Genomic DNA, 24,148 nt, shown 5'->3' with positions numbered 1-24,148 from the left:
TGGATAGTTTTGTGAATTCTCCGTAGGTGAATACTTTCTGTATCTGTGCTAATTTTGACCTACAACTTGTTACTGCAGGTCAACCTATAGCTGAAATAGAATTTTAGGCTTTTCTTAAATCAGTGGCTTTTAGTTTCTAAAATAGTAAAAAAAACTGTATATTGTTGATATGATTCACGTAAAAAAATTCTGAAGGCACTCATCACTGAGGTACTCGGATATCGGATATACAATTTTTGTTTGTTTCGCAAGGCCGTGTCCCTCAAATTCATTTTGACAGAATGCATAAAAAAGTATGCAGTAAATATTGAATAATTCTAATAAGAAATCTTGACTTTATTAGCATAAATAATCAAATTAAAGTATAGTCCCTGACAAAAATACAAGGCCCCTCTTAAGCTCAGTTCAAAAACTTTGTTTTAGTGAGCTATTGGTACTACTTTGTCTTCGATTTTATGATGGTCTACCCATTATAATTTTCAAATTGTATAAACAATCTTAAAAACAACTGTCTCCGCATCTGGATGTATCATATCGGATGCATAGCGTCCTACTACTCCCCCTAGGAGTTGCAGGTCAAATACTTTACTGTGCGCATAACTATGACATTTACCTTGTGAATATCCGGCATTAAGTATGGTCGTTTCACATTTATATAATGATATAGATGTAAGGAAATAATGATATGTAATCATATACTTAAACAATATTGTTTGGAGGCAAATTACAATTGATATTTATAAGGGTATTAAGGGAGGCTATGATTATCTGTAAATGTATGTATTGTCACATGTACACATTGTCCCGGTTTTTATTTGGCTTTTGTTGTGACCCATGTATGTCCATATTCTGTTAGTAGTTGTATTGGTGATTCATTTTGGAAAACCAATTAAGAGAGACAATGAAAGAATGGCCGTTGCCATGGCAACCAGCAATCAACTGTTATAAAAAATTAGAAGTGTAAGGTAGGTTCCTTGCTGCATAAAGGATTTTTAAAAAAATCATCTAATCATCTTAATTTCCAACTTGCCAATCCTGAAGAAGAACCAATTCTGAACCTTTGAAAGACTGTTACCATGGTAACCAGCTGTCGGTCCTGAAGAAACCTACTGTCCCAAGTGATAGGTAGGTTTCTTTGTTACATGAAAAAACGTCAGATTTCATTTTCTTTACATATATAGCAAAGCTATGGATGTTTTCTTCCTACAACAATGTGAACATCCACCATTAAGAACAAATATGGCCGTTGCCATGGCAACCAGCAGTCAACTGTTACAAAATACTTGTCTATGTGCCATGCATTCATCAACTTTGCCCATGATTGAAGAAAAAGCCCCTTAAAAATGACGAAAATTTAGCAAGATAAAAATTCTGATTTCAATGGTTCTGATAACCCCCTAGTACACCCTCTTAATCTTAATGCTGGATCTTGAACTTTTGGTCTATGAAACGTTGAAACACATGCTATATGGAAATATAAAAGCTATGTCCATATCTCCAATACAATCAGTAGGTAGGGATGTTTTCCTAATACAACCATGTGAAAATCCATCATTAACAGCAAAGATGACCGTTGCCATGGCAACCAACAGTCAACTGTTACAAAATACTTTTCTAAGTGCCATGCAGGTTTCTTGCAGCATAAAAAAGTTAAAGAAAAGTCATTCTTATCTCAATCACCAAGTTGCACATGTTTATTTCACCTTCAATTCTGTAGTTGAAATTCTGCTACAATGGAAACAATGGCTTAGTCTCTGGGTCACTGTGGCCCGCCCCATGGAGAACCCAAACTTCTTTTTTTATATGATATTCATAAAGGTCTAAACTAGTGCTGTGCTAAAAATCAACAAATTCAAAGTGCCTTTTAAGGAGGTATTGCTTGCTAAAAACGTCCAAAAAATGGCGTTTTGTCAATTTTGAAATTTTACAAAAACAGGTCATCTTTAAACGTTTGTTGCATCTCACTGCCAGAACATTTCGAGCAACACTTTACATCATTTTTCTTGTTAAGATATGGATAATATAATATGTTAGAGGCAGCAACATTTCTGTTCATTTGTTGGAGTTACAGTAGGCCAAAGATGGTCCATTTTGAGCGAGAGAGAGGCCTTCACAAGGCGAAAATCCGCCATTTTGAAAAATGGCCGTTGCCATGGCAACTGGTAACCTCCGACCCAAAACTTTCCCATTTTTGTAGGTTTGGGCCAAGACCCTACCACCACCACACAAAATCTAAGAAAATTTCATTTTTTGAACTTGGCCACTTTTTCCTCATTTTGCTTGGTTTTTACAGACAGCTGCTCTTAAGTTAGAATTTTGTAAGATGATTATAACAGTCGCCGAACCTCAAGTTATGTCAGGATGTCGTTATATGAGGTGACAAGATATTACAGGTACATATTGTGACTTATTACATATTACTTACCTATTATATCACAATTGTATAGTAATTAATATTTGATAAGTTAATGGAGGAGAATTTCTTATAAGCCCTATGGGCTTCTTTTCTCTTCCGGCACGTTTCTTTTAAATATTTTCGATTATTTCATTATTGTTTTTATGTTTATATATGTGCGAATAAATAAATAAACTAAACTAAACTAAACTAAACTTACACTCAGAATGTAAAGGTCGTCACAATAAACCCATGTATTGCCATATTTGTCGGAGGTCACTGTGTTCTGTTATAACCTCGAATCACAACCACTACGTCGTCAAAACTAGTACACATTATCGCAATGTTTTGTCTAGTTTCAAAAAAAATTTATGAAGACGTTAAGCCCCAGGTTATATTAGTGGAAGCAGAACTTTGCGTCAGTAATTTAGAAATTTAGCTTGCCATCATTTTTCTCATACCTTTTATACCTATTGTACCTATCCCCTTTCAATTAGCCTTTGAACATAAATTTTCAATGATGAACATTATCATTATGAGTGCCACAATATAGAAAACCCTTTGATTACAAAAGATTCAATAAACTATTTGTCATTTAAAAATGAAACACTACTATAGAAGTGCAAGAGATATTAGTTTGGGGTCATATAGAAAACCTCTTGTTCCGGAGCACAAAGTGACACTATAATAATCAGAATAAAAAAGATGGCCTTCACATCTATCATCGCCCTCAGTCCAGACGACACAGCGGACTCTTGTTGCAGTTTCCACGGGCGGAAGGCGTTGGTGACCCCGCGTAGCGCTCCCTCAAGGCTCGGGAAGTGACGTCGCAGGACGGAAGACATCGTCGCGTCCCTTACCCAGTCTAACCCTTCCTGGGTATACGTAGCGCTGTGTGAAACAACACTTGAAACATTTGTCAATTCAAGTGTACGTTGTACTAGTTGTCACCGTTATCCAAGTTTTGATTGCATTGATCTACAACATTTCTTACCCGACTAGACTATCGCCTAATCAAAGTTCCTTGCATACAATGTAGTACTACTGCACTTTAAACATGCATGCACATCTCTGATCATGTGAATTCTAATCTTTACCCATTTGTATTTTAATCTTAATTCATTCGTTTAAACCTTTAATTACATGCATTTTAATCTTAATGGTTCGTAAAAAAATGTCAGTATTACATATAGATAGAAAACATTACACCAAAGCTAAACATATCAATACTTTTTAAGGTGGAATGAAAGCCAATTGAAGCAAATAAAAGGGTTTTTATTAAGGCTTAAGCGATCCCAATTACGTGGCGTCGTGTGGCGTAATGGTCACAAAGTTTGGCTCAGAACCAATGGGTTCGATACTCTGACATACCCCGTTGTTGGGCCCTTAAGCCGGCGTCACAATTCATGCGAGCATCGGCCGATTTTGTAGATCGCCGGAAGCTCGCCGAATTTAAAATTCGCCCGAGCGTCGACCGTATTTTTCGCTGAATACCTGCCCCGTCACAAATTCAACGAAGCTCGCGCGACGTCCGTCGAACACTAATAATCATAAATCCCACATGAGACGATACCATCTCTTGGACACGGACGAAGTCAGAATTAACTGACCTGGTAACAAGCTCAAATTTGGACAAACTTTACTTTCTGAGTTGTGGCAAATCTGTAGGGCACGAGTGAAGTGGGTGGGCACTCTGAAAATAATAACATAAACAGGAATTTTGTTATAGATCGATCCAAATACTAGCGCAGGAGCCACAAAGTCAACAGATCAGTCGTTTAACCCCGATCCAAACATTTTCACCAAACGAAAATAGACCAAAGCTCGGGCGAACGCCGTCCGAGCTTCGGCCGACCCTTGATAAGTCTATCGACGCCCTGCCGACGCCTGGGCGTGCCTCGGCAGACAAACATAGATCTATAATGACTCAGTGGACTTTCAACTAGTCATTTTGTGGAGGAAAAACTCAGGAAGTCAAGTCAAGCCTCAAAAGTCAAGCCCCAGTTCATTAATATATAGATTGAAACATCCAAACCTATACCGAAAAAGGAACAGGAAGCATTGTCTTCGGTGTTCACATTTTATGTATGGTAAATTTATGTCAATGAAAATTTAACTTTGCATTGAATTGTCTCTCATTAGAAAAGTTTGGCAGCAATCTTTGACAAGTTGATATTAGTATTAGTTGATATTTCAGTATTATTTATCATTTTATGTTATAAACCAAACAGTCGTTTCCTTTTATCTATAAACAAGAAAGAGTTCGGCCGAGGCCCGTCCAAGCTCCATCGACGCCTGCACAACGATCGCCCGAAGCACGCCTTACTTTTCATGAGTCGGCCGGAACACTGACGACGGTCGTCCGATTACTGTACAAAGCCCGTGCGAGGCTCGCACGAGGCCGACGAGTTCGGGCGACCTCCGACCGACCAAAAATCGGGTCTAAAATCCTCGGATGCCCGCCCGAATATTGGCCGAGCGCTGGGCGTTGCTCGGGCGAGCTACGGGCAAACTGTTGACGAGCTGTGCGAGTTCAAAAATCGTCGCCGAGGCCTCGCTGAATTTAAGCGCAGCTTCCAGTGACACGCGAACGTCGGCCGAGCTCCGAAAATTCGCCCGAAGCCCGTAGAATCGACAGGACGTCGGTCGTACTTCGCCCGAAAATCGCCATTTGGAGCTCGCCGACAAGTCGGCCGAGCTAAATTGTTGATTTGTGACGGGGGCTTTAGGAAATGCACTTTACACGCCTTTCCTCGCACGGATTCCGTGTACCAATGTGCCAAAAACTGCATGCATATTTGTCATCGAAAACCGTGATTAAGACTCTCACTACTGTACCTGTTGAATATAAAGACTCTTTTTACACAACCATGTGATTTATTCAGCCGACGTTTCGGTGACCATCTGTCACCTTCCTCAATGCAATTCTGACTGGTTCACATTGCACTGCATCACAGGTGTCGATGCTTATAGATGCGTTCCCAAACTTACCAACCCGATGAAACTAGTCACGGATACTCTACCTGTTATAGTAGTCCGTGTAGAAGCGATCGGCCCTGAGACGTCGAGTCGCCATCAGGAGGAAGAGTCGGAAGGCCGTGTCACTGAAGGCGAACCCGGTAGGCCGAGGGCTCTCCGCCATGCAGCCAACCAGAAGATCCACCTGAAAGAATACGTGTGTGGGGATCAGAGGGTTGTATGTAAACTGCTTTTATGTCAAAATGGTACATATATATTGCTATTATTACTAGGTACATATATATTGCTAGTATAACTATACAACCACACAAAGAAACTTGGTTATCATAACTTTCAAATATTTCCTGTGGTAAGAGATTGAATGTTCACCAGTTCTTTTGATACTTATTGAAAGACTACTTACTAGTATAACTGGATAAGACATTGCTGAGTGGGGTAAGAGATTCAAAGTCGAACCAGCCAGAAAAGGTGCCTTCCCCCAAAAAAGTCTACTTAGACATGAGCCCTTTACAACATTGAAATGCCTCTACTTACCATTTCAACGTCTCCGCTGTACGTTTCGTTCAACTCATCGGCAACGATTGGGTCATCCGTGATGTCCTGGAAGGTTTCTGCGGGGGCCAAGTTGAGCTGACGCCGAAGCTCGTTGTAGCGTGGCACGCCGCGTTCCCGATCCCTCAGCACGTCGACTGTTGCCATGTCCACAAACTCCGAGTTTTGCGTTTCGGGAAGCTGCAGGTCCCGGATGGTGTTTGGGTAGTTATGGAGGACAAGAGCGCCCGGGTTCTCCACACCGAATGTGTAGAAGAGGTTGTCCATGCCCTGTTTCTCAACAACATCGAAAGCATCACTGAAGAGTGTATCCTTCAATCGGTAGGTCTTCCCAGTGCGTTGTGTAGTGTTCATGTCTTGCAGGTGAATGATGTCGGGTAAAAGAGAATGCATGCGATAAACGGCTGTGAACTCCTCTGTAAGGGAGTACGGCACTCCATGCAGCTCCTTGGTCGAACCGGGGATTCCAGTAAGAAGGTAATTTTTAGGCAAACTTTGTCCAAGCAAGCTTCCTAGTCCTGCTGATCCCAGTCCTTCTAATCCCAATCCAAGCCTACCCAACTGAGACAAAAGGCCGAACCAGTTGGCCTTCATGCCCACGTCCAAAATGTCATTGTACAGAAGAGCGGGGGTCCACTCCACTGTGTGCAGCTTCGTCATGACGGCGGCGTTGATGAGGCGAGCTTTGTCGAAGAGTTCTTGATCGGTCATCTTCGGGTACTTCGCCTTCAGCACGTCACAGATCACGTTGTGTTCTCGCGTGAACAAGTTGTGTAACATGCTGAGCCCCACCCACCAGTTGCTCGAGAACCCGGTTTTTTCGACGCCCGTCTTTTCGTCTAGAGGAATCATCCCGCTGGAGGTGACCTTCAACTTGCCGTCTTGCATCTCTCGGAGAGACAACTGGGTTTCCAAATCGCTGCCATACAGCTGTGAGGCGTCCCACCAGTGGGTGTTGGTGTTGCGGAACGTTTTCGGGCGGTCCTGCGAAGAATTCTGTCTTTGAGTTGGGTCAGGAACAGTCCGGAAAACCTTCAGTGCTTCAACCCCAGGCCTCCGGTTACGCAACTCATCGTCTTCTGACAGGGGGACGAGAATAGGATTCCATTTCTGGTTCAGACCGTGGTCGAACCAGTCGTGTGTCTGAAACTGAAGCCAGGCCGCCGCCAGGAGGTTGATAGAGGTAGCGGGGATGAACTCTTCTCTCTTGAACAACTTCTTTGAGATTTCTCGAGGGTTCGGTTTCAGGAGGTTATTCTCATCTACGAAGGTTTTCTCTATGGGAGCGTTTCTGCCGAAGCGGTACAGGCGCATCCCCATGGCCGGGTCATCCAGGTCGTTACAGCTGCCGTCCGCGGTTCGCGCATGGAGAGTGGAGTTAGGACAGGACATGGAAGTCTTGTTGTCATCTTTCGTGTAGGTGTCGTGTAGGGCACTGTTTTCTAAAACTTGCCGTTGGAACACCAGATACAGGATGGCGACCACGACTGGTAACTGGAACCAGGCGGGCGAGACCATTTTTGGTTTCTGGCTGATGTATGTCGGTGTTAACTGGAAACATAGGATCATAAAAGGTTTAGCTTATGATCAAAGCTGCCTTATGAGATCATGTAACAGACCATGTAACACCGTGTCCCATTGAAATCGGGAAACCAAACAAATCAACTCAAGACCCGTCGGCAGTTTGGCTGGCATTTCAGTCACATTTACATATCTCCCTAGGCGATTGACCCAAATTGAGGGACGCTGCCTAGCATCTGAACAAGAATAACAAGAACTACAGACGTCCACATATCTTATGTTTCATTTTTGTCATACACTTTTCAGCGAGGCTATGACAGAAACGACTCCTTGCAAGAATCTACAACAACCGATTTCTTCACAAGAGATCGCCATTTTTGGTACGACGCATCCACAACTGTCGCCATAATGATCTCACTTCGTGTGAAACGTCTGCGTTATACATACGTGTCAACCTACTTAACAAGACATTTCGGCAGTTCAGCACGTAGGACAGAAGAGTACACTATCCTGCTTGATCTCCGACGGAGCAATGCTAAGTTAAAGAGAGTGGTACGGTGGGATCTAACTAGACGTACAGACAGGGGATGGGAGAGAGAGTCTTTAAACTGCATCCATCCTTTGCTCGGTTCCCCCCTCCGCCGTATAATACTCTATCATTAAATGCGATTCATGCTCGACCGCTTGCTTCCCCTTTGCGCTGGTCTGGCTCCTCTCCTCCTGTCAAACACTATTTAAAAGAAAAACTGCAAGCATACCGTCTTGCAGATGAAGAACTAGTAGATCTACGCTTGGGACGTTTCCCTCCTTGTCTTGAAAGCTCCAGGAGAAAATGAGAACTTAAGTGGACACCGCCCACTTTCCCCTAGAAATAAATCCGAATAGAACCAGTTCAACCAGAAACGAAGACTTCTTGAATGGAATTCTATTGTTTTTGTTTAGTTGGCTGTATATTGAGCACCTAAAGCGCTTTACAGACAAAAATGTTCCGCTTCGTTGCGTCCGGACGATTTGATAGTGCGTCAACGAATTTTATAGATAAAAACTTTTTTTAAAAGTTTTGTGTGCTTTGTTTTCTTTTCAGACACACTTTTTAAATTCTATACGATGTTACAATCATCAAGTCATTTGTCACACAAACATAACTTAAGTCGCAGCGCAAGAGCCGGTTAAGTGGAATGGGGTCCTAATTTCTGCCCAATAAGCCCATTCGTAGATCCGAGTACGTATGTGCAGTGTCAAATGTAAAGGCACATGGGACGTAAACAAACCCCGTCTGGGCATTGTCTAGAGACAATGTTCGAGACAGAACCAGGGGCCTTCACCTTTGACACTGCACATGCATACTCGAATCTACGAATGGGCTTAATGGGCTTATATACCAAATCTGCCCAATATGACTCCAATGGCCTGCGTAGCTAGAGATTGGCAAAAATTGTCTGGCTTTCGTATAAAATACCAACTTCGGCAAAGTACCCCACCCACATAGGTTGGCCAATTTCTACTAACTGGCAGTTGAAGGACAGGTCTGGTAAAGACAAACCACCCCCCTCCCAAGACAAGATGTTCCCACGGTTTGGAACGTACCATTATGCTACTGTCACCGGGGTCTAAGCTGGGTTGGCGTACAATAGGTTTATTTCTAACTTCGGTTTCCACTCTTTGCTTTATAGAATCTTTATCTTTGTTGATTATACAGATCTTTTGTGACAATTGACTGGATAGTAACATTATGTAATCTAAGTATCAACAACGATGGTAAAATGAGTCACAGCCTTACACGTGCGTGCCTTGAATACTTTTTCTGTGACACTGAATACTAATCACCTGATTGATCTGGGTCACCTGCTTCAGGGTCACCTGAACCAAGTACTGTAAATAAAGGAATTTTCCATACCCAACGTTTGCCCAGTACATAAACTCTTGGTCAAACAAACTACTTCTAAGTTTACGACGTACGATTTGCGCCCTCACATATGTACATATCAAAGAAGGAAATCTAAGAGCTTGTAAAACAGCAGAAAAATCGTTTACAAAATTGTTTGCGCTCTCGGATGACAAAGGTTAAGTAAGCCTTTAGGTAGTGTGGTTAAGAGAAGGCTTTGTTTGGCAGCTGGACCGGTTTAACAGCCACTGCCACGCCTATTCTGTGCTGTACTCAGGCGTCTACAGAAATAGGTCGTTTCTGTAGCGGTTGTTCTTAAAAACAGTCAAGAAAGATAGGTGAGTACTGTTAACTTTGTACATGCTGATGTGTCCTCAAAGACAGCGGTAAATTGGACCGGAAGGAAGAACAGATTTGTACACAAAATGCTGTGATTAGTTTCAATAACCTTGCCCACAGCCCCCCTGATCTTTTAATATGTCGGGCCAAGTGGCAGTAATTGTTATATAGTAACATACGTGACTTTTTGCACGTGAAACACGTGAATGGCTTCCAATCCCTGTCATACATTCGTTGTTATGTTTACCTTCACAGAAGGGAAATTACTGTTTTTGCTACGTGTATAAGCCCATTCACGGTTACGACTACGCATGTGCAATGTCAAAGGTGAAGGCTCTTGGTTGTAAATAGTTCTCGTCTCCACATTGTCTAGATTCGACATGATTGACTTCAGGGTTCAATCTACAAAATATGTCAAAATGAGCTTAAGTTTGCAAGCTCCTTCTCTTCTAAAAGACACTTTGATATGACCCCAGTGGAGGCCATCATACTGCAGCCGACGCACAGTAGTCGGGCGGTAACAATATTCAGGCGCGAATCCAAGCCGACCGAACAAACATCGTAATTCAGCTCGAACAGTCTCAAAACTGACGTATCCCTCTAACTTTCACCACAGTTTCAGCCTCGCTAACGTGCACAGAAGAAAAACAGCGGCCTTTTCAAGCAATGTGACGCAGTACTATACACGAACTACTATTGGGGACAGGGGTCGCGGAGATATACTGTGTTCTGCGACCTTAAATGCCGCAAGGTTCAGGTTGGGTAGACAACGCCCATTGGATACGTGACTAGATTATATCTTCAAATGTTATTCGCCTGTCACATACACAGTAGGAAAATCAACGTGCTCATAAAGCCAAACAACAATTACCGTACCGAAAAACTGTACAACCCATTTGTACAAAAATGTAAATATTTGTAAAAACCTGATATTGAGCACTGTTAATTTTAAAATAAGTTATAAAAACAGCGTAGTGCCACTTTGTCCTTGCAAAATAGTAAAATACCAAAAAATGCTCGAAAAATAAACAAAACAAAATAATAAACAAAATAACAAAAATGGAGAAAATCATCGTCGAAATACAAAATTGAGCTCATCTTTTGACAGGATTGATGATTTTGAGTTCTGCTTTGATTTGGCTCACTTTTATGATTTCCTATTTCCAGATTCCGACCAATATTTGTAAAACAAGATTCGCCGCCAACTAAAACAATGGGGTTAATTGCCTGGTATCAGTTACCAGTCTTGGTTGCCATCGCATACCTTGCGTACCAGCGGCAGGTTTTAGACAACAGTGCCCTACACGACACCTACACAGAAGACGACGACAAGCCTACCATATCCTGTCCTGACGCCACTCTCCATGCGCGAACCGCAGACGGCAGCTGTAATGACCTGGATGACCCGACTATGGGAATGCGCCTGTACCGCTTCGGCAGAAACGCTCCCGTAGAGAAAACCTTCGTGGACAAGAATAACCTTCTGAAACCAAACCCTCGAGAAATCTCCAACAAATTGTTCAAGAGGGAAGAGTTCATCCCCGCTACCTCTATCAACCTCCTGGCGGCGGCCTGGCTTCAGTTTCAGACGCACGACTGGTTCGATCACGGTCTGAACCAGAAATGGAATCCTATTCTCGTCCCCCTGTCTAAAGGCGATGAGCTATGGCGTCGCGGTTTTGACGTATTGAAAGTTTTCCGGACTGTTCCTGACCCGACTCAAAAACAGAAGGACCGCCCGAAAACGTTTCGTAACGCCAACACCCACTGGTGGGACGCCTCACAGCTGTATGGGAGTGATTTGGAAACCCAGCTGTCTCTCCGAGAGATGCAAGACGGCAAGTTGAAGGTCACCTCCAGCGGGATGATTCCTCTAGACGAGAAGACGGGCGTCGAAAAGACCGGGTTCTCGAGCAACTGGTGGGTGGGGCTCAGCATGTTACACAACTTGTTCACGCGAGAACACAACGTGATCTGTGACGTGCTGAAGGCGAGGTACCCGAAGATGACCGATCAAGAACTCTTCGACAAAGCTCGGCTCATCAACGCTGCAGTCATGGCGAAGCTGCATACCGTGGAGTGGACCCCCGCTCTTCTGTACAATGACATTTTGGACGTGGCCATGAACTCCAACTGGTTCGGCCTTTTGTCTCAGCTGGGAGGACTGGGCAACATTCTTGAATATATTTTACCTTCATCCTATGACTATGTACTGAATGGCATCCCCGGTTCCACCAAGGAGCTGCATGGAGTGCCGTACTCCCTTACGGAGGAGTTCACAGCCGTTTATCGCATGCATTCTATTCTACCCGACATCATCCACTTGCAAGACATGAAAACCAAACAACGCACTGAGAAAATGTACCGATTAAAGGATACACTCTTCAGCGATGCTTTCGATGTTGTTGAGACACAGGGCATGGACAACCTCTTCTACACATTCGGTGTGGAGAACCCGGGCGCCCTTGTCCTCCATAACTACCCAAACACCATCCGGGACCTGCAGCTTCCCGAAACGCAGAACTCGGAGTTTGTGGACATGGCAACAGTCGACGTGGTGAGGGATCGGGAACGTGGCGTGCCGCGCTACAACGAGCTTCGGCGTCACCTCAACATGGCCCCCGCAGAAACCTTCCAGGACATCACGGATGACCCAATCGTTGCCGATGAGTTGTACGAAATGTACGACGGAGACGTCGAAATGGTAAGTACGCGCCTTCTGCGTTTGCTCATCGTTACGAAAAGCTCGTATCCAATACAAGATTTTAGGATCGAAAATTTTAAGCTTTGTTGGCTGCCCTGTATCAAACGGTCAACTCAACCATAACACAAAAAAGGAACCAGCAAAGAAAACTTTTCCATACAAGATTTTGTTAGAGGCTTGCGAAGAACAACTATGTTTAATAGATGTCAACAAATTGGTCAGTTACCAGGTAACTTGCCTTCTCATAGAATAGTAAAATCTAGCATACTTTATTCATAATTTCTGATAGCCAAGTAACTTTTTTGTGCTTTAATTATGATATCAGCAAACTCTCAATTTTGAGTTTATTCCCAAATACCCGCCTCCACATTAGGTTGACCTTCTGGTTGGATGCATGGCGGAGAGCCCTCGGCCTACCGGGTTCGCCTTCAGTGACACGGCCTTCCGACTCTTTATCCTGATGGCGACGCGACGTCTCAGGGCCGATCGCTTCTACACGGACTACTACAACAGGTAGGGCCTTTTACGTGATGTTGTTGGTGCGACCGTCGCCATATTGGTGTTGTTAAGTTCAATTTAAATAAAGGGATTACAAAGATAATGATTTAATTCGCTTTAAAAAATGTTTATTTCGTTGTCAAATATTCACTCAGCGCTACGTACACCCAGGAAGGGTTGGACTGGGTTGGGAACGCCACGATGTCCTCCGTCCTCCTGCGCCACTTCCCGAGCCTGGAGGGCGCGCTGGGCGGGGTCACCAACGCCTTCCGCCCGTGGAAACTGCAACAAGAGTCCGCGTCGTCTGGACGTGGGGGCGAGCTTTGATACGATATTTGTATTAAGCATCTTGAGAATGCACAAGCAAAGATAAGATAAGGCATTCACCAGTCTTAGCAAAACTCTCTTTTCTATGATAAATTGATATCAATTGCACCAACTCTAATCTCTAAACTCAATTTATAAAACACTTCCTTATGCACCGCCTTAATACATTATTTGTATGTTGGAAACCACAACACATGTTTGAGCAGTAAGGCCATATTCACTATGCACTTTAAGTCACACTTGTTTTAGGTTAATTACTTTGTGTCATTATGATAACTTACATGTGTTTCGAATGATCAGAGTGTGTCAAGAGTCAGACCCGTACCAGTCAAAAATAAAGGGTACACAATATTTGAGCTGTTTTTATGTTGACCAACTGTGACTCAATTTCACTGTCATTCTCCTATAGACATCACAATTTCTTGTTCATCAATCATTTGTTCATAGAATTGTGGACATGTCATTTCCATTTTGTATAAATCAAAATCCAACAGACCGATCATCGCATCAGAGAAAGAGCACAATGATATATACTATAAAGACATCTTATAATGAGATCATTACATATTTACTTTACTCTTACTAAATAGCTTTAACGTCTGCTGATTGAAGAGGTCGAGGGCGACAGTCTTCCATTGCTGACCGAAATCTCGGAAGACGATGGGGAAACACAATAAGATTAAAGCAACCCAAGCAATATCAGGGCTCGAAAATTGGACTTTGAAATTCAATTTGTTTAGTCATTTCTAAACATGATCAGTTCAAGCAACACTATCACAATGTATAGCGACATACTTGATGCAAAAATATGACGGTATGGTATATAGCACAATTTAGCTGTCCAACACTTGGGAAATTGGACAATCTTTCAACGACTCCCGTAGAGCATATGTTAGCGTCTTATGTTAGCGTCCCTCCCGTTATATCATAAGATGACTCATTACGGGCAAAACTTTATGTGTACACGAATATAGGCGGCGCTTCTACTTATGTGACATGAGCTCCACCCCAGTATTTGAAAATCGACCCTTGCTACGCCAACACGTGTTTTGAAGTCTTATTGGTCATTCTAAATGTATGTGAATATTTTTAGACCGGTTTAGTTAAGTATTCACTAGCTTTAAGTAAAATACCTTGAATATTGACGTATTTTACAAGATCAAAGTATATACCCTATTGGAGCCTTATCTGCAGTACCGCTCCCGGCCGTATCAAGAAAAGTGACAAAGGAGACCGTCAAATTGCCAAATTTCCGTCTTTTCGGGAATGGGGAAATCATTAAAGACTCGCAAAGGGGTTTTGAGTTTTGAGGCTAATTTGACCTTGACCTCGAAACTACGACCACGTAAAACCAAGATTTACGATATCTTGACATTTCGCCAAAATCTAAACGGGGCACTGAGTCATAAATCACATGTTTCTCTCGCATTTCACATGGTCCGGTCTACATTTCCTGTATACTTTCGCTTTGTAACGGGCTACCACATCCAAGTTCAATCATGATTTATGAAACAAGAAGACGTTGAACAGCTGCAACGGTGTTTATGTCTGTTTATCTATCAGTAGATACAATGTCCTTTCAAAAAGCTGTAAGATGTTTGGAGTCCTTAACAGTGAAACGGTGAATGCCATGGTGGTTATTATCATAATCTATCCATTTAGATATGGCTGCTAGTTAAAATAAATACATAGTTATTTTATCGGGAATTGCATTTCATGTGTTATGTATATTGTTCTTAATTATGTATTCGTGCCATAGAAATAGTTTTTTAAATACTTTTGTTGCTGGATACTGGTGTTGCACTGATGTTTCATAAACAAAGCGCCATATCAGACCACAAACAAAACTTTCAGAGTCACAGATCTAAAAGAGGTATGACGTACGAACATTCTTGGGTATGTTGTACCTATAGAATGACAGCTACCAAGTGTTGTCAGTCTAGGTAGTGTGCTAGAACTGTAATCCAGACAAGATCCATGGCTACTGTTGTCCTTTGTGTCGAAGATCGGTGACTTATTTAAGGAAGTTCACTATTGTCGCATGAGCGAAGAATATGAATGTAGATACTTGTACTATCATCTAATAGGAAAATTACAGAACGTTCCTTTCATATTTATCTCTCATAAACTCCCCGTCATGGGAAAGTAGTTCCTTAATATCTATAATCAAGGAAACCACCAGTCTTCAAGCATAGCCATCCTGCACAAGGCTTGGTAGATTACACTAGGCACAAGAATTGTCACGCCTGATAACGGGAGTAGCTCTCTAGCCTTAAGTTCTGTGACTCTGAAAGTTTTGTTTGTGGTCTGATATGGTGCCTTGTTTATGAAACGTCAGTGTAACATCGGTATTTCCAGCAATATAAGTCACTGAATTACACAAATAAACTATTTCTGTGGCATCGGTACATTATGATGTACAACATTCCACATGTAAAATGCATTTTCCCGATAAAGCAACTTCATGTCCTAGCTACCAGCATCTCACATGAATAGATTATGATAATAAACACCATAGCATTCACCATTGCAGCCTGACACCTCACAGCATTTTGAAAGAAAAATGGATCTATTCATCAATAAACAGACCTGAACACCGCGGCAATTGTTCAACGTCTTCTTGTTTCATAGATTACGATTGAACTTGGCTTTGGTAGCCATTTAGAAAGTGACCATTTACAGGAAATGCACCCTTAACTGCATCTATAGGTAAAATGCAAAGGAAACATGTAATTTATGACCTAATATCCCATTGCATTTTTGGCGAAATGTCTAAGATATCACAATACTTCGTTTTACGTGCTCGCAGTTTCAAGGTCAAATAAGCCCGAAAACGTCCAACCCCTTTGCGAGTCTTTTGCGATTTTCCCATTCCCGAAAAGACCAAAATTTGGCAATTTGGCGGTCTCTTTTGTCACTTTTCATGATACGACCGGGAGCGGTACTGCAGATTAGGCTATGATAGGGTATGCAATCCTCACTTGTAACATGTGAAAATTAGACACGAGACCAGTAAAAGCTTTCCCAAATAGTTCCAGACATCTTTAGATACCTATAGTTACCTTTAAGACACTAGCTGACAGAAAAAGGATCGATTTGTAGGCGCCGCGCGAGGAGTCCCTGGGACACCATGTCCCACAGTCGAAGCGCCACCTACATTCATGTTTTCATCATATCTTGTACGTGTTGAGTAGGTTAAGGATATATGTGGATAATATCCGTTTTCCCTTAACTACTTTGACTTTTTACTCAACTTTTCACCTGCTTATTTGGGGTTAGGGGCTGTCAGAGAGGCCCGGCTGTCATTCAGAAAACATAACGACCTCTCAACCCTACATCTGCTTGGAGACCTTAGCCGAAATCTCCAAGCAGATGTAAGGATGTGTAAGGATACCTAGGAGCAGGCCGACAGCTACCCTTTAACTTACTGTCCATCAGTTTAGATAACCAGACCACAAAATGATTTGACAAGGACATACGGTCATGCCTACAATCTTCCTCGTAATGAAAGAACAATGATAGGGAATTTATTGTATATCATCTACTTCAAACTACATTTTCTGTAAACATCTTAAGTAAACGATATTGCACACAGAAGCAAATTTGTTGAAAAGTTTATTTTCTGTCTCAAAACTACTAGTTACATGGCAAGTCGACTCTTATCTAATCCTGTTAATACTGTATCTGTATCTTTATAGCCGGTATAACCGCCATTAGGCGTATCACACCAGCACCAATACTGATCCTCAAAATAGAAGAAGAAAATTGTATCAAATCACTTCTCTACACTAACATTCATAATTGAGAAATGCACGGAGTTGGTTAATCTAATAAGCCTTAATCATTTATCACAAGTTTTGTTGAATGTTTAGTTATTTATTTATTGGTTCAGCATGTACATCCCAGGGTTGCCCAACTAGCCGTAGGCTATTATATGTACTAAGGGCGAACCCATGTGCGGCCATAGGACTGTAGGTTTTGAACCACTAGCACCGGGAAGGACCCCTACTCTTTTCGTGGATTGGGTTCTTTAACGTGCTCGAGGTGTGGCTCTCCGCAAACATGGGACCTCCATTTAGCGTCCTTTCCGAGGGAAGACATCGACCGGTTGTGTTGATCTGTCAGCTCCCATCATGCCAGTGTACGTCTCTTAACCACGCCGATATGCTGCTGCTTGATCCCGTTTTCATTCACTTCATTTATTTATTAGTTACCCGTCAACATGGTCGCCGGGGGATTAAAATTACACTGACGTCAATGAGAAGCATAAATTGTGAAATAATACAAGAGGGCAACGGTCCTGCTTAACGAGATGGTGCCGAGTCGCAACAAAGACTGCTGCTTGATCCCGTTTTCATTCACTTCGTCTATTTATTAGTTACCCTTCAGCATGGTCGCCGGGGGATTAAAATTACCATGACGTCAATGACAAGCATAAATCGTGAAATAATACAAGAGGGCAACGGTCCTGCTTAACGAGATAGTGCCGAGTCGCAACAAAGACTGCTGCTTGATCCCGTTTTCATTCACTTCATCTATTTATTAGTTACCCTTCAGCATGGTCGCCGGGGGATTAAAATTACCATGACGTCAATGACAAGCATAAATCGTGAAATAATACAAGAGGGCAACGGTCCTGCTTAACGAGATAGTGCCGAGTCGCAACAAAGACTGCTGCTTGATCCCGTTTTCATTCACTTCATCTATTTATTAGTTACCCTTCAACATGGTCGCCGGGGGATTAAAATTACCATGACTTCAATGAAAAGCATAAATTGTGAAAGGTTACCAGAAGGTATTGGTCCTGCTTAACGAGATAGTGCCCAATGGCAACAAGGACATTAGAGACTTCATTTGTGAACTCGTTTGAGCCTTAAGGGAAGGTTGTCAAGAAAAATATGCACATCTGTACTTTGCATGGAAGGCTTTTTTCGCGATCGGCGACAAATGGTTTAATAACCACTGCCACGCCTATTTGGAGTGAGTGTACTCATTAGGCGTCCACAGACGGAGGTCATATTCTGTTCTTCATACAAGTCAAGAAAGACAGGTAAGTACGGCTGGTTTTAAACATATCGATGTGTGCTTAGACGCAGCTGTAACTTGCAATCAAATGAAGAGCCGTTAACGTTTTGTACACAAAGTTCTGCGATAAGTTTTAATCACCTTGCCTACAGCAAGTTTCTATCAGACTAACCGCGCCGGCTGTAGGGAGAACATTTGCCGGGGGGCTTTGGCCATGGAGGGTTTCATTCGCAGGCGCAGTTAGTCTGTCTTATGTCAGTTGATGAACGGCAATAAATTAATCTGCTTATTTCCTGAACAAAAGCAGTAGCTTTAAAGTTGAGATCATTTAAGCCATAAATCAATTAGGGCATGACCAACCGACTCCCTTCATACAATTGACTCTATTTGGCCAATTTCTACTATTTTCCCAGCGACCAGCGGAGGCTGGTAGAGCCTAGCCTACAACCCCTGATTTGTCAATATGTTGGGCCAGATGACAGCGATTGTTATACAGTAACATGCGTAACTTTTTTGCACGTGAAACAGACGCATACTGAAGCCCATAGTTTACATTATCCCGTATTTATATAGTTTTACTTGGGTCTTTAAGTATGTCTTTGAATGTTGGTCGCCGATAACCTAGAAACTAACAAATATGCAAACATAGCCAAATAAAAACAACAGTAAAACCCATTTGTAGAAAATGTGAATATTTGTAAGAATATGACATTTGCCACTGTAGAAATAAGTTATGAAAACTTGAATGCTGCGTCCTTGTTCGTTCAAAATGTTACAGAAAAATAACGAAATCTAAATATCATGGTCGACAGAGTAAGATGATTCATTTAGTTTAGTTTTGTTTTGACTTAATTATATAATTTCGTTTTTGATTTCAGATTCCTCCCAAAAGAATTGCTATCAACCAAAGCAATGTGGTTACTTGCCTGGTATCAGTTACCGGTCACGGTTGCCGTCGCATACCTGGTGTACCAGCGAAAAGTTTTGGACTATAGTGCCCTACACGACACCTACACTACTGACGACACAAAGCCTAACATATCATGCCCTGACTCCACTCTACATGCGCGAACCGCGGACGGTAGCTGTAACGACCTGGATGACCCGGCCATGGGGATGCGCCTGTACCGCTTCGGCAGAAACGCTCCCATAGAGAAAACATACGTGGACGAGAACAACCTCCTGAAACCAAACCCTCGAGAAATCTCCAACAAATTGTTCAAGAGAGAAGAGTTCATCCCCGCTACCTCTATCAACCTCCTGGCGGCGGCCTGGCTACAGTTTCAGACACACGACTGGTTCGATCACGGTCTGAACCAGAAATGGAATCCTATTCTCGTCCCCCTGTCCAAAGGCGATGAGCTATGGGGTCGCGGTATTGACTATTTGAAAGTTTTCCGGACTGTTCCTGACCCGACCCAAAAACAGAAGAACCGCCCGAAAACGTTCCGTAACGCCAACACCCACTGGTGGGACGCCTCACAGCTGTACGGGAGTGATTTGGAGACCCAGCTGTCTCTCCGAGAGATGCAAGACGGCAAGTTGAAGGTCACCTCCAGCGGGATGATTCCTCTAGACGAGAAGACGGGCGTCGAAAAGACCGGGTTCTCCAGCAACTGGTGGGTGGGGCTCAGCATGCTACACAACTTGTTCACGCGAGAACACAACGTGATCTGTGACGTGTTGAAGGCGAAGTACCCGAAGATGACCGATCAAGAACTCTTCGACAAAGCTCGGCTCATCAACGCTGCAGTCATGGCGAAGCTGCACACCGTAGAATTATCCCCCGCTCTTCTGTACAACGACATTTTGGACGTGGCCATGAACACCAACTGGTTCGGCCTTTTGTCTCAGTTGGGAGGTTTGGGTAACATTCTTGAACATATCTTACCCTCATCCTATGACTATGTACTGACTGGCATCCCCGGTTCCACCAAGGAGCTGCATGGAGTGCCGTACTCCCTTACGGAGGAGTTCACAGCCGTTTATCGCATGCACTCTATTCTACCCGACATCATCCACTTGCAAGACATGAACACCAAAAAACGCACTGAGAAAATGTACCGATTGAAGGATACACTCTTCAGCGATGCTTTCGATGTTGTTGAGAAACAGGGCATGGAAAACCTCTTCTACACATTCGGTGTGGAGAACCCGGGCGCTCTTGTTCTCCACAACTACCCAAACACCATCCGGGACCTGCAGCTTCCCGAAACGCAAAACTCGGAGTTTGTGGACATGGCAACAGTCGACGTGCTGAGGGATCGGGAACGCGGCGTGCCGCGCTACAACGAGCTTCGGCGTCACCTCAACATGGCCCCCGCAGAAACCTTCCAGGACATCACGGACGACCCAATCGTCGCCGATGAGTTGTACGATATGTACGACGGAGACGTCGAAATGGTAAGTACGCGCATTCTGCGTTTGCTCAACGTTACGAAAAGCTCGTATCCAAGACAAGATTTTGGGATCGAAAATTTTAAGCTTTGTTGGCTGTCCTGTGTCCACCGGTCAACTGAACCATAACACAAAAAAAGGAACCAGAAAAGAAAAATTTCCATACAAGATTTTGTTACAGGCTTGCGAAGAACAACTATGCTTAATAGATGTCAACAAATTGGTCAGTTACTAGGTAACCTGCCTTCTAATAGAATAGTGAAATCTAGCATACTTTATTTATAATTTCTGATAGCCAAGTAATTCTTTGTGCTTAAATGATGATACCAGCAAACTCTCAATTTTGAGTTTATTCCCAAATACCCGCCTCCACATTAGGTTGACCTTCTGGTTGGATGCATGGCGGAGAGCCCCCGACCCACCGGGTTCGCCTTTAGTGACACGGCCTTCCGACTCTTTATGCTGATGGCGAGTCGACGTCTCAGGGCCGATCGCTTCTACACGGACTACTACAACAGGTAGGGTCTTTTTACGTGATGTTGTTGGTGCGACCGTCGCCATATTGGTGTTGTATTTGCATATTGGTGAATCGTAAGTCAAACGTTTTTGGGTATCAGGAGACTTCTGACTCCCAAGACGCTACATTTAAGTATTCAAAACATTGAAAAATGCCAATAAAGCAATAAGACGCAATGTACGTTGTGGCTAAGGTTCGTATGAGCCTACATAACCAAATATATTCGACAGTGCATTTTCTGCAGTTCGCTACACTCGTTGTAAAACCGAATGGATGAATTAGATTTACCTTATACATTACACTATAAAAATGCAAAAGAGTGGATCAGCAGAAAAGAAATTTTGCAAAATAACTAAGTCAGCTTACAGATGTGACCTATGTGGTAGAGACTGTCATTCCCGCATAGCAGTTTAGCAGATGATGTAGGGCTGAATTGTATATAGGATTTTACCATGGTCAATATTGACCGACGAAGAGATGCCTCATTTATTTCTTGACCGAAGTTCAATCCAGATAAAGAGATTACGAGAGATTGACGTACTTTGCTTTGGCAAATACAAATTTTGTTTTCAAATGTTGTTGCACACAGCGCTACGTACACCCAGGAAGGGTTAGACTGGGTAGGGAACGCCACGATGTCCTCCGTCCTCCTGCGCCACTTCCCGAGCCTGGAGGGCGCGCTGGGCGGGGTCACCAACGCCTTCCGCCCGTGGAAACTTCAGCAAGAGTCCGCTGCGTCGTCTGGACGTGGGGGCGAGCTTTGATATGATATTTGTTTTAAGCATCTTTAGAATGCACAAGCAAAGATAAGATAAGGCATTCACCAGTCTTAGAAAAACTCTCTTTTCTGTGATAAATTGATATTAATTGCACCAACTCTCAATTTTCAAAACACTTCCTTTATATATCATTTGTATGTTGGAAAGCACAGCACATGTTTGAGCAGAAAGGCTATATTCACTATGCACTTTAAGTCGCACTTGTTTTAGGTTAATTACTTTGTGTCATTATGGTAACTTACATGTGGGCTCAAGTGTTTCGAATGATCAGAGTGTGTCAAGAGTCCGACCCTTACCAGTCAAAAATAAAGGGTACACAATATTTGAGCTGTTTTTATGTTGACCAACTGTGATTCAATTTCACTGTCATTCTCCTATAGACATCACAATTTCTTGTTCATCAATCATTTGTTCATAGAATTGTAGACATGGCATTTCCATTTTGTATAAATCAAAATCCAACAGACCGATCATCGCATCAGAGAAAGAGCACAATGATATATACTATAAAGACATCTTATAATGAGATCATTACATATTTACTTTACTCTTACTAAATAGCTTCAACGTCTGCTGACTGAAGAGCTCGAGGGCGACAGTCTTCCATTGCTGACGGAAATCTCGGAAGACGATGGGGAAAAACAATATCAATTCACACAAATACTATGATAAAGAGTGCTGTTTGCCCAATGTTTTACTTGGCAATGCACTTATTATAGTGCATCGCAGCTCTGAACAATTTGATGTGCATGATGATACGTATTGCTTTGATCTGTTATGGTTTATAGATAGTTATATGATAGGAGTTGTTAATTCTTAAAGGAAGGATAAAGTCACAATTGCTGGTAGCCTAACCTGGAATGCAAGCAGTCCAACACTTTGTATATTGGACAATCTTTCGACGACTCCCGTAGAGCACTGTCACTGTCCAACACTTGGTATATTGGACAAAGTTTCTTGGTATATAGGTCAATCTATCTGTCCAACACTTGGTATCTGACAAACTTTCTCTGTATATTGGACAATCTAGCTGTCCAACACTAGGTATATTGGACAATCTTTCAACGACTCCTGTAATGCACTAGTATTGCGATAAGAAAGCTGCGTGCCTGTTTCAGCAATAAAGGCATACTTTCTTAACTGTGAGTAAATTGATGTGTAACTTTATCACTTTGTTTGGTGCCATTGCGATACAACAGCTGCTGGGTGAACTTTCTTATTAAATCTTTGGTGTAGAAACGTCCATTGTACCAGTTGATTGATTGCTTGATTCATTGACTTTTAACGCTACAAAGTGTTTATTGTGTCTATCGTAAAACACTAGCAAAGGGTAAGGGCAATAAATATATATCATCGCATGTCAACAATTACAAGGAGAGGGTTGTACCTGCACTGTAGTCCGACGCTCAAGGGGTCAAACCAGCAAAACTTTGTCACTAACGATTTGGTTTCTGATAGCTTGCTAGGAGAGAGTTATGGCTTTACATTCGTGGCTGGTTGTTTTGGTTCTTGTTGGTGCGACGTTTACACGCACAGGCCTCTGCCAGAGTGCTACTAACACTGGACAGGTGAGTGTTTTATAGGGCGGGGGTATGGGGGGGGGGGGGGGCGTGCATATGCTGTAGGTCTAATTTGCTTGTAGGTCTAATATATAATTGCTCTTACGTACAACTTTCCTAGACTTTTTTTTACTAATCTAGGCTTTCGTTGACCTGTAGTTTAAAACGTAGGCAAAAACCACAAGTAAGAATCTAAACGTTCCTTTAACAAACGTTGCCGGTTTGCTACATGCTATATGAATGGTAGTCGTTTCCCATATTGTTGTGACACCTGCGTTACAAGGCCTCAATGTTCTGTAGTTTAATCCGTAGGCAAAATCCCCAAGGAGAAATCTGAATCTTCATTTAACAAACGTTGCAGCTTTGCTGCATACAGTATGAATGTTTACTGTTCTCCACAGTGTTGCGGCACCTGCGTCACCGGGCCTCCAGGATCACCTGGCAACAACGGTATCCCTGGCAACCACGGCGTCCCTGGCAACCACGGCCGTGACGGTGCCAAGGGAGACCGTGGAGAACAGGGGCCGGCCGGGGAAAGGGGCGGAAAGGGGGAGATGGGGTCTCCCGGTACGGTGTCCGCAAGGCACGTTATGCAATGCTACTGGAGCAGCGTGGACAGTGGTGTAACAAGAGCTTTTAAAAAAAGCTGGCGTTTCGGCTACGTTTATAAG

At 42.8% G+C, this 24,148-nt stretch overlaps 3 protein-coding genes across 4 annotated transcripts; 2 read left to right on the top strand and 1 right to left on the bottom strand.

Annotated features, from left to right (window-relative positions):
* Window positions 1–2,360: 2,360 nt before the first annotated feature.
* On the bottom strand, window positions 2,361–8,328 carry LOC136420993 (uncharacterized). Of its 2 annotated transcripts, XM_066408137.1 has the most exons (4): window positions 8,206–8,328; window positions 5,909–7,477; window positions 5,419–5,558; window positions 2,361–3,286 (listed from the first exon to the last, which is right to left on the bottom strand). In XM_066408137.1, exons 2-4 carry the CDS (start codon window positions 7,442–7,444, stop codon window positions 3,028–3,030), a joined length of 1,935 nt encoding a protein of 644 aa, XP_066264234.1. In that variant the 5' UTR covers window positions 7,445–7,477; window positions 8,206–8,328; the 3' UTR covers window positions 2,361–3,027. The 2 variants fall into 2 exon arrangements, with proteins under 2 accessions (XP_066264234.1, XP_066264233.1); XM_066408136.1 differs by having other exon boundaries at window positions 5,909–8,328.
* A 1,203-nt stretch (window positions 8,329–9,531) lies between these two features.
* On the top strand, window positions 9,532–13,551 carry LOC136420382 (uncharacterized). The gene is made up of 4 exons (XM_066407260.1): window positions 9,532–9,670; window positions 10,839–12,375; window positions 12,749–12,888; window positions 13,029–13,551. The coding sequence occupies exons 2-4, from the start codon at window positions 10,885–10,887 to the stop codon at window positions 13,198–13,200; spliced, it is 1,803 nt and encodes a 600-aa protein (XP_066263357.1). The 5' UTR covers window positions 9,532–9,670; window positions 10,839–10,884; the 3' UTR covers window positions 13,201–13,551.
* A 5,555-nt stretch (window positions 13,552–19,106) lies between these two features.
* LOC136420381 (uncharacterized) lies at window positions 19,107–23,161 on the top strand. Its single transcript, XM_066407259.1, has 4 exons — window positions 19,107–20,628; window positions 21,001–21,140; window positions 21,729–21,886; window positions 22,480–23,161. The coding sequence occupies exons 1-4, from the start codon at window positions 19,138–19,140 to the stop codon at window positions 22,497–22,499; spliced, it is 1,809 nt and encodes a 602-aa protein (XP_066263356.1). The 5' UTR covers window positions 19,107–19,137; the 3' UTR covers window positions 22,500–23,161.
* The last annotated feature ends 987 nt before the right edge of the window (window positions 23,162–24,148 follow it).

This window comes from Branchiostoma lanceolatum, chromosome 15 (genome assembly GCF_035083965.1).
Source record: "Branchiostoma lanceolatum isolate klBraLanc5 chromosome 15, klBraLanc5.hap2, whole genome shotgun sequence".
NCBI lineage: Eukaryota > Metazoa > Chordata > Leptocardii > Amphioxiformes > Branchiostomatidae > Branchiostoma > Branchiostoma lanceolatum.
This window is presented reverse-complemented; position numbering and strand designations above follow the sequence as displayed.

Coding starts and splice junctions, on each gene's coding strand:
- LOC136420993 (XM_066408136.1), bottom strand. CDS start 7,495: ATGATCCTATGTTTCCAGTTAACACCGACATACATCAGCCAGAAACCA. Junction 5,559..5,908: donor ACAGCGGAGACGTTGAAATG/GTAAGTAGAGGC, acceptor GTATTCTTTCAG/GTGGATCTTCTGGTTGGCTG. Junction 3,287..5,418: donor TACACGGACTACTATAACAG/GTAGAGTATCCG, acceptor TGTTTCACACAG/CGCTACGTATACCCAGGAAG.
- LOC136420382 (XM_066407260.1), top strand. CDS start 10,885: ATGGGGTTAATTGCCTGGTATCAGTTACCAGTCTTGGTTGCCATCGCA. Junction 12,376..12,748: donor ACGACGGAGACGTCGAAATG/GTAAGTACGCGC, acceptor CCTCCACATTAG/GTTGACCTTCTGGTTGGATG. Junction 12,889..13,028: donor TACACGGACTACTACAACAG/GTAGGGCCTTTT, acceptor ATATTCACTCAG/CGCTACGTACACCCAGGAAG.
- LOC136420381 (XM_066407259.1), top strand. CDS start 19,138: ATGTGGTTACTTGCCTGGTATCAGTTACCGGTCACGGTTGCCGTCGCA. Junction 20,629..21,000: donor ACGACGGAGACGTCGAAATG/GTAAGTACGCGC, acceptor CCTCCACATTAG/GTTGACCTTCTGGTTGGATG. Junction 21,141..21,728: donor TACACGGACTACTACAACAG/GTAGGGTCTTTT, acceptor TGTTGCACACAG/CGCTACGTACACCCAGGAAG.